General features: G+C 36.4%; 1 protein-coding gene across 1 annotated transcript; it reads left to right on the top strand.

The window, feature by feature from the left end:
- Positions 1–8,164: 8,164 nt before the first annotated feature.
- On the top strand, positions 8,165–8,700 carry LOC129633095 (transmembrane protein 14C-like). Its single transcript, XM_055554873.1, has one exon. It carries the CDS (start codon positions 8,279–8,281, stop codon positions 8,621–8,623), a length of 345 nt encoding a protein of 114 aa, XP_055410848.1. The 5' UTR covers positions 8,165–8,278; the 3' UTR covers positions 8,624–8,700.
- Positions 8,701–10,465: the final 1,765 nt, after the last annotated feature.

Raw genomic sequence — 10,465 nt, 5'->3', positions numbered from 1 at the left:
GGACGACAGAGGATGAGATGGCTGGATGGCATCACTGACTCGAAGGACGTGAGTGTCAGTGAACTCCGGGAGTTGGAGATGGACAGGAAGGCCTGGCATGCTGCGATTCATGGGGTCACAAAGAGTCGGACACGACTGAGCAACTGATCTGATCTGATATAGATATACATATACTTAAACTACTGTAAGTTTTTTATCTGTGGTTACCATGAAGTTTGTATGAAACTTTCTATAGAAATAGTTATCATTTTAAACTAATAGTAACTATGCTGCTGCTGCTGCTGCTGCTAAGTCGCTTCAGTTGTGTCCGACTCTGTGCGACCCCATAGACAGCAGCCCACCAGGCTCCCCTATCCCTGGGATTCTCCAGGCAAGAACACTGGAGTGGGTTGCCTTTTCCTTCTCCAGTGCATGAAAGTGAAAAGTGAAAGTGAAGTCTCTCAGTCGTGTCCAACTCTTAGCGACCCCATGGACTGCAGCCTACCAGGCTCCTCCGTCCATGGGATTTTTCCAGGCAAGAGTACTGGAGTCATATGCAAAAATCAACAATTTTACTCCCCTCTTCCACTTTATTATTGATGTCACAGTTTACTTCTTTTTACATTGTATATTAATTAAAATGTTTTTGGATACTTAATACTTTTGTCTTTTAACTTTTATACTAGGGATAAAGGGGATTCACTCACCATTATTACAGTATTAGAGCATTCTGAATTTTACCTTTACCAGGGAGTTTTCAAATGCTTTTTGTTGCAGTTTAGTATTCTTTTGTTTCAGTTCAAGAAGTCCCTTTATCAGTTCTTGTAATTCAGTTCCAGTGACCAGTTCCATCACTTTTGGTTTGTCCTTTGGGCTTCAGAATCTAGTTTCTCATTTCTCTGTAGATTTGGGAAAATTTCAGCCAATATCTCTTTGTGTAATTCCTCTGCTCCTTTCTTTTCCCTTCTCTTGGAACTCATCTGATGCATATACTGGCTCACTTGATTATGTCTAATAAGTTCCACAGTCTTCCTTCTTTTTTAATTCTTTTTTCCCTTTCTTCCTCTAATTGGATAATTTTTAATAATCTGTCATCAAATTCACAGATTCTTTCTTCAGCTCGTCAAGTCTGGTCTTTAAATTTTCTGTTGAGGAATCTTTTATTTCTACCACTTTATTCTTCAGTTACATAATTTCAGTTTGGTTGTTTTTTAATGGTTTCTATATCTTTGAACTTTTCATTTATTTATATATTATTTTTCTTATTTAATTTAGTTGTCTATCAAATGGGTGACTGAACTTCTTTAAGATGGTTGTTCTGATATTTTGTTCTTTTTTAGGCAAGTAGTTCAATAAAATTCCTTTGGTGCTTTACATAATTTGCTCCTTTAGTGGAATCATGTTTCCTGGATTATGATTAATTTTTGTATTCTTTTACTGATGCTTATACATTTGAAGGGATAGTCACCAATGCACATCTTTGCAGATTGGCTTTGACAGAGAAAGCCTGTCATGGTCAGACCAGGCCAGGGATTCTGGGTGGGCCAGTTGTCAGAGACATGGGTGTACAGGTGCTCAGGATCTATGGGCAAGCAGCCAGGCCTAGTGTTTCAGTCCAAGGGCAATTGGTCATGATGCAGCCTTCCATGAGCATGGCTGATGCCTTCTTTTTTTTCTCCTTTTTTAAGGAACTGCATGTTTACAACTTAAAAATATTAATCCATTTATTTTCCTTTTTATACTGAAATTATTATTTTTATGTTAATTTCTACTTTATTACATAATTATTGATATGGATTTCAGTAAATAAAGTATTCACTGTCTGCTTTTGTTTTCTGGTCACTATAATTTTTGATTCCATCCCATGATTATTACCAAAAATTAAACTAAAAATGCCAAATGGAGGAGAACATTACAAACGACCTCCTGTAGGTGTCAAATTTATCAGATATAAGAATAGTCTGGCTAAAGCAGTGACCCTGGCCTTTACCCAAGTTAGATAAATAGAGATTTGAAGGAATAAAATTTCACTCAGGAGGACAAAAGGATCAAAGTTAATATAAACTGTCTGTATCAAGGTATAAAGAGCATGTGCATGTGGTTGGAAAATGGTCACTGAGGGTGACTGATTCAAGGTCAAAAGAAATTAGATCTTTGAAGATGCAGATCTTTGAAGATCTTTGAAGACAATAGTGAGCTTGTAGGTTTTCTCTAAAAATGAGAAGCAAGTAAAGGTTTGAGATTTTTAAGAAAGAAAGTTAAATAGGCTCTGATTTTCACTATGTCAGAAACTTTGCAGTCATTCTCTAAGTCAAGTCCTGTCTTTATTTCTAAGACTCAGGTAGATAATATAACAAATTGCATAGAGATGTTTCAAAGAAGCATCAGTATTTCTGTTATCAAATGTTTACTCAATTCATGATAACAATGGAATTTCTTTAAAAACAGAGTTTTATTGGAACACAGTCATACTGCTTCATTTATGTGTTGCGTGATGCTTTTCATACTACAATGACAGATTTGAGTATTCGCAATAGAGATTGTATGTTCAACAAAGCTTCAAACATTTCTGTCTGACCATTTACAGGAAAACAAAAGTCAACTCTTGATATAGAAAAAAACAAAATTAAAGCCAAAATTTGGTTATTTGAAAGAATGAATACATTAACTACATCCTAGAAAGACTGACAACAGATAAAATAAAATATAAACTAAAAATAGTAGGAATGAAAAAGTGGACTTACGTATAAAATACAAATATTAGGAAATAATATGTTGGTAATTACCTTTGGAGAAGAAGATTGACATCTGAGATGAACAAATCTGTCAAAACAAACAAACAAACAAACAAAAAAAAAACCTCCTATGGAAGGAAAATATCTTTGAATAATTATATTGCTATTTAAAATAAGTGTTATTATTGATTAACCTCCCTTAAAAAAAAAAATCAGGTCCAGATAACTTTGGAATGTAAGAACAAAGGGTTTGCTCCCAAGGTCTTTAGGAAGGCAAGATTAAAAAGAATAATTTTGTAGTAGTTTTGTTGTTTAGTAACTGAGCACAAGAACATAATGTTTGCCAGAAGTCTTAGTTCATCAACATCTGGGTATACTGCCTACTATTTTTCAATATTTATTTGCAAAATTCTGACTTAGATTTTCATTAACTGACTTGAAAAACTACAATCTTTCTCAAATGTGATTTTAACCTCTAATCAATCTCTGTTATATTATTCAATTCTGGGTAAGGCATTGCTAACACTACATATTCTAGAATTCTCTCTTCTCTGACTTAATAAAATAGCCCTTAGTCCAGAGAGGATTTATTATATGTTTATTAGCAGACTTTATTGAATGCAGCCTGCTTTTGAAAACAGAGTTATAACTTCTTAAGCTTTTCACAATATCACTTATAGTAACTCACCCTTATTGAAAATTTATGAATCTAATGCAATGAAGTCAATAGATTTAATAAATGCTCAAATTTTACATGCTTAAAAATTAACACCAAGAAACAAAGAGGATTATGGTACTCTTTTACTGTTTTGTTATTAAGTGGTCCTAGTTACTGGTAGTTATACTGACCTCTCTGACAGGAATGTCATGGAAAATGTTTTATTAATGATTGGAGATCATTGTGAAAATGTGAAGTGCCACATAAATACTAAATTATTCCTGACATAAGGAACTAGACCATATCAGCTGTCCTAGTAATAAATGTCAGAACATGGGATTATTTTTGGAAAGAATCTATTGTCTAATCTCTGTCCCTTCAGTCTTTTGAAGAAGTTAAGGGTAAATGATTTACAGTTAGTAAAATTGAATAAACTCTACTGGGTTCTGGAAAGATTGAAGGCAAGAGGAGAAAAAGATGACAGAGGATGACATGATTGGATGCCATCACTGAATCGATGGACATGACTTTGAGCAAGCTCTGGGAGTTGGTGATGGCCAGGGAAGCCTGGTGTGCTGCAGTTCATGGGGTTGCAAAGAGTCAGACATGACTGAGCAACTGAACTGAACCAAACTACTGGATTACTTAGTAGGATCACAAAAATCACAAACTAACAGTCCGGGCAGAAAGACCACCAGGGTTAGAAAAAAATGATATGAAATTCCAAAAGTAAAACAAAAAATGTCTAATATATAATATGAATAGACCAAGGAATTTTGTTCAAAGATATGCATGAGTGCATCTGAGCTGTTTCTTCAGTTGTATCTGACTCTTTGCAACCCTATGGACCACAGCCTGCCAGGCTCCTCTGTCCATGTGATTCTCCAGGCAAGGATACTGGAGTGGGTTGCCATGCCCTCCTCCAGGGGATCTTCCCGACCTAGAGATCGAACCCATTTTTCTTATGTCTCCTGCACTGGCAGGCAGGATCTTTACCACTGGTGCCACCTGGGAAACCTCAGAGAAATGCATACTTTATAATGAAAAGGATAAGTTCCAGAAATAAATTCTATGTGATAAGTATAATGATGGAACTGTTATAGAAATGAGAATGTGTTAAATGCTTACTATTCATAGTTCCACTGGAGAAGGCAGCAGATAAACCCCCATAAACCACAAAAACAATCAATCTGAAAAAAAAATGAACAAAAAATCACTGCATTATAACTTCAGTTCAGTTCAGTCACTCAGTCATGTCTGACTCTTTGCAACCCCATGTACTACAGCATGCCAGGCTTCCCTGTCCATCACCAACTCCTGGAGCCTGTTCAAACTCATGTCCATTGAGTCGGTGATGCCATCCAACCATCTCATCCTCATCATTCCCTTTTCCTCCTGCCTTCAATCTTTCCCAGCATTAGGGTCTTTCCCATTGAGTCAGTTCTTCGCATCAGGTGGCCAAAGTATTGGAGTTTCAGCTTCAGCATCAGTCCTTTCAATGAATATTCAGGACTGATTTCCTTTAGGATTGACTGGTTGGATCTCCTTTCTGTCCAAGAGACTTTCAAGAGTCTTCTCCAACACCACAATTCAAAAGCATCAGTTCTTTGGTGCTTGCCATTCTTTATAGTCCAACTCGCACATCCATACATGACCACTGGAAAAGCCATAGCCTTGACTAGCCAGACCTTTGCTGGCAAAGTAATGGTTTAAAGAAATTAGTTTAATTTTGGATATAAAAAAAGAAAATCCATTTGTTGGTGATACTAAAAATATTATCTTTGACTATTCTAGGACTCTTAAAATACTCATAAGAAAAGAAAGAAAACAATAGGATATGACATTACTATAAATCTGATTAAGCTAGGTTTATGGTTTTAAGGGCTCTGGTGGCTCAGATGGTAAAGAAGCTGCCTGCAATGCAGGAGACCTGGATTCAATTCCTGGGTCAAGACAATCTCTTGGAGAAGGGAATGGCTACCCGCTCGAGTATTCTTGCCTGGAGAATTTCGTGGGCAGAAGAGCCTGATGGGCTATAGTCCATAATGTCTCAAAGAGTTGGATATGACTGAGAGACTGACAATATCACTTTCACGGATTTTTAATATTTTTAGGAGATATACTTTAGAAAAGTGAGAAGTATTATATTTTCAGTACACTGGTGTAAGTGTTAAGAATGTTGCAAATTTGAGTAACATGGAAGATAAGGCAGAAATGAAAGGAAATAGACAAATATATTGACATTTAAAATGTTACATGAGACATTTAACAGTATCATGAAGAACAGCACCCATCAACCTCCATAACCTCACAAAACTCTCCTAATACAGCAATTGAGTTAGTTAAGGACTAAACTAAAAAGTAAATAGGGCTGGAAAAATCAGTGGCAATGTTTTGAAAACTGTAAAAACTGTGTGCTGAGGAGCAACCTGATTTGTGGGTTTTAACTCCCCCAAATTTCTGGAAGTGGAGATGAACTTGGTATGAAACAGGTAGATTGACTGAAAGTATATCTAAAAGGAAGTTATACCCAAGGTCCCCTTGCCTCATTTCATGCAACCTGCGGATGATGGATGATTCCACTTCTACAGAGCAGAAGACTACACATTATTCCTGGTAGAGGGTAATTAAAGACCCTGGACCGACATATAACATGTATGGTTTAAAGGAAAGTGTATGTACCAATACTACAAATTTTGGGACCCACCAATGTCTTCCTGCGAGAATTCTACAATTTTTGAGAGCAGTTATCCAGGCATATATTCTTGAAAGATGGAAAACCTTACTAGCAGAAAAGAATGAGTAAAAATTCTGACACTGAGGATTCCCTACTGAAATGACTCAGCCAGATGATACCTCAATAATGACCAAAGAAAAGAAGCCCTATCTGTAAGTACAGAATTTTCAAACAGTATTTTTATTATGCTGCTTTTAAAGACAAGAAAATAACCAGATATTACTACATTGCTTTAAAAACAAACAAGAAAAACAAAAATAATCTAACAAACGTTAAATGAAAGAATAAGAAATCCCCAATAAAGTAGAAATAAAATATGAGACAATGTATCTATAAAGTATACACAGAAATAAAAGAAGTCTTAGAAGAAAGAACATTGAGAAGAGTTCAGAGTCAAATGAAGGAAGAGCAAAAGGCCTAGAGTACCAACAAATGAATCAATAGAGACCTATAGCAAAACATATCAACATCATATTTCAGAAAGCTTAGGAGCATAATTTGATACTTTATCACTCTCTTCATCCATGCAGTTCCCTCTTCTCCTTCCAGGACAGCTCACTCTCCTTGAACTTTTCTTTCTCTCTGGAAACTCATTTTTAGCCTCTCTTTTTAAAATTTTTATTTTATATTGGAGCTTGGTTGATTAACAATGTTATTTAAGATTCAGATATACACCTAAGTGATTCAGTTACACACATTTTTGAATCTACTGTTTTTCAAAATCTTCTCCCATTTAGTTCATTACAAAATATTGAAGCAGATTTCCCAGAGTTATACAGTAGATCTTTGTTGGTTATCTGTTTTAAATATAGCAATTTGTTACATGTCAATCCCAAACTCCCATGTAGCCCTCTCTCACACTCATCCGTCCAGGTAACCATACATTTGTTCTCTATATCTGTGAGTCTGTTTCTGTTTTGTAAATAATTTCATTTATATCATTTTTTACTCTCTTCATATACATGATATCATATGATATTTGCCTTTCTCTGTCTAACAATTATTTAGTATGACAATCACCCATTCCATCCACGTTGCAGCAAATGGCATTAATTCATTCTTTTTAATGACTGAGTAATATTCCATTTGACACCACCCATATGGCAGAAAGTGAAGAGGAACTAAAAAGCCTCTTGATTAAAGTGAAAGAGGAGAGTGAAAAAGTTGGCTTAAAGCTCAACATTCAGAAAACTAAGATCATGGCATCTGGTCCCATCAATTCATGGCAAATAGATGGGGAAACAGTGGAAACAGTGTCAGACTTTATTTTTCAGGGCTCCAAAATCACTGCAGATGGTGACTGCAGCCATGAAATTAAAAGACGCTTACTCCTTGGAAGAAAAGTTATGACCAACCTAGATAGCATACTGAAAAGCAGAAACATTACTTTGCCAACAAAGGTCTGTCTAGTCAAGGCTATTGTTTTTCCAGTAGTCATGTATGGATGTGAGAGTTGGACTGTGAAAAAAAGCTGAGCACTGAAGAATTGATGCTTTTAACTGTGGTGTTGGAGCAAGGAGATCCAACCAGTCCATTCTGAAGGAGATCAGCCCTGGGATTTCTTTGGAAGGAATGATGCTAAAGCTGAAACTTCAGTACTTTGGCCACCTGATGCGAAGAGTAGACTCATTGGAAAAGACTCTGATGCTGGGAGGAATTAGGGGCAGGAGGAGAAGGGGACGACAGAGGATGAGATAGCTGGATGGTACCACCGACTCGATGGACATGAGTCTGAGTGAACTCCGGGAGTTGGTGATGGACAGGGAGGTCTGGCATGCTGCGATTCATGGGGTTGCAAAGAGTCGGACACAACTGAGCGACTAAACTGAACTGAATATTCCATTTATATATGTACCACATTTATTTAGCCATTCCTCTGTTGATGGGCATTTAGGTATAAACTGTTGTCCCATGAACACTGGAGTGCATGTATCTTTTTGAACCATGGTGTTCTCTGAATATATGCCTGGGAGTCCAATTGCTGAATCATACAGTAGCTCTATTTTTACTCTCTTAAGGAATCTCCATACAGTTATCCATAGTGTTTGCACTGATTTACATTCCCACCAGCGACTCCCCGCCCGGAGGCAAGTACACCCTGGTCGACCTGTGCGGGCAGACATTCAGGAAGGAGGTACAGGCCTGGTTTGGAGAATGTGAAAGAGAATAATGCCGAAGGACTCTGGCCCGCTAGTGCCTTTACACTGGCTTGGCTTTGGCTATGCAGCACTGGTTGCTTCCGGCGGGATCATTGGCTATGCTAAAGCAGGCAGTGTTCCATCCCTGGCTGCCGGGCTCCTCTTCGGTGGTCTCTCCGGCCTGGGTTCCTATCAGCTCTCTCAGGATCTGAAGAACATTTGGCTTTTCTTAGTCACATCTGGAACCTTGGCTGGCATCATGGGGATGAGATTCTATAACTCTAGAAAATTCATGCCAGTAGGCCTGATTGCAGGTGCCAGTTTGCTGATGGTCATCAAACTTGGAATCAGTGCCTTGAGTAAACCCCATCAATAATAGTCATGGCCCAGCTTGGACTCATGAAGAATTTTTAAAACTTCTACTCTTTTTCATGTATTAAGATAAACAAGTACAGCATAGGAGGGTTCACCTTTTATCCATACCCTTTCCACTATTTATTGTTTGTAGATTTTTTTGATAATGGCCATTCTGACTGGTGTGAGATAATATGTAATTGTAGTTTTGATTTGCACTGCTCTAATAATTAGTGATGTTGAGCATCTTTTAATATGCCTCTTGAACATCTGAATGTCTTCTTTGGAGAAATCTCTATGTAGATCTTCTGCTCATCTTTTGATTGGGTTGTTGTTGTTTTTTTTTTTATATTGAGGCACATGAGTTGTTTATATATTTTGGAGACTAACCCCTTGTCAGTCACATCTTTTGCAAATATTTTCTCCCACATTGAGTTATCTTTTTGTTTTGCTTATGGTTTGTTTGCTGTGCAAAAGTTTTTGAGTTTAATTAGGTCCCATTTATTATTTTTGGTTTTATTTCCTTTATTCTGGGAGATGGATCCAAAAAGATATTCCTGCAATTTATGTCAAAGAGTGTTCTTCCTGTCTTTTCCTCTAACAGTTTTATAATATCCAGCCTTACATTTAGATCCATTTCAAGTTTAATCCATTTTGAGTTTATCTTTGTGTATTGTGTTAGGGAGTGTTCTAATCTCATTTTTTTATATGTAGCTGTCCAGTTTTCTCGACATCATTTTTCAACCAGACTGTTTTTCCTCCACTGTATAGTCTTGCCTCCTTTGTCACAGATTAATTGAGCATAAGTATATGGGTTTATTTCTGGGCTTTCTATCCTATTCCATTGATCTGTATTTCCACTTTTGTGCCAGTACCATACTGTTTTGATTACTGTAGCTTTGTAGTATAGTCTGAAGTCTGGGATCCTGATTCCTATAGCTCTGTTATTCTTTCTCAAGATTGCTTTGGCTTTTTGGGGTCTTTTGTATCTCCATACAAATTTTAAGATTTTTTTTTCTAGTTCTGTGAAAAATACCATTGATAATTTGATAGTGATTGCTTTGAATGTATAGATAGCCATGGGTAATATAGTTTGACAGAACTGATTCTTCATCCAAGAACATGGTATACCTTTCCATCTTTTTGTGTCATCTTGCATTTCTTTTATCAGCATCTTATAGTTGTGGGAGTACAGGCATTTTGTTTCCTTAGGTAAGTTTACCCTAGTTATTTTATTCTTTTGGATGCAATGGTAATAGAATTGTTTCTTTAATTTCTCCTTTTAATTTTTCATTGTTAGCATATAAAAGTGAAACAGATTTCTGTGTGTGAATTCTGTATCCTTCAACTTTACCATTAATTGGTGAGCTCTAGTAGTTTTTATTGTCATCTTTAGGATTTTCTATGTATAGCATCATCTGAAAACACTGCCAGTTTTACTTCTTATTTTCCAATTTGGATTCCTTTTATTTCTTCTCTTACTTCTGTGGCTAAGACTTTCAAACCTTTGTTGAATAAAATAAAAGGTGAGAGTGTACATCCTTGTCTTGTTCTTGATCTCAAAAGAAATGCTTTCATCTTTCACTGTTGAATATTTCTCAAATATGCTGATTCTTCTGTCTTTCTCCATTTTGTTTTTAATGCTGAAGTTTCTTAGGGCTTAAAACTCAGAACCTTTCTTTCTATTCTCATTTCCTTGGTGTTCTCTCCAAGTCTCATACATTTAATCTATATTCTAACTTCCAAAATTACATTTGTCATAGTGGTCTTTGTCTTAGCCTCAGCTTTCAAGTTTATCTATTCAGCATCTCAAATCAAAATGTATAAAAATGAACTCCTAATATCATTTTCACCTCCAGCTGTC

Source organism: Bubalus kerabau, chromosome 18, assembly GCF_029407905.1.
Source record: "Bubalus kerabau isolate K-KA32 ecotype Philippines breed swamp buffalo chromosome 18, PCC_UOA_SB_1v2, whole genome shotgun sequence".
In the NCBI taxonomy this organism is placed as follows: Eukaryota; Metazoa; Chordata; class Mammalia; order Artiodactyla; family Bovidae; genus Bubalus; species Bubalus kerabau.
This window is presented reverse-complemented; position numbering and strand designations above follow the sequence as displayed.

Excerpts from the sequence above, each read along its gene's own strand:
- LOC129633095 (XM_055554873.1), top strand. The coding sequence starts at position 8,279 with ATGCCGAAGGACTCTGGCCCGCTAGTGCCTTTACACTGGCTTGGCTTT.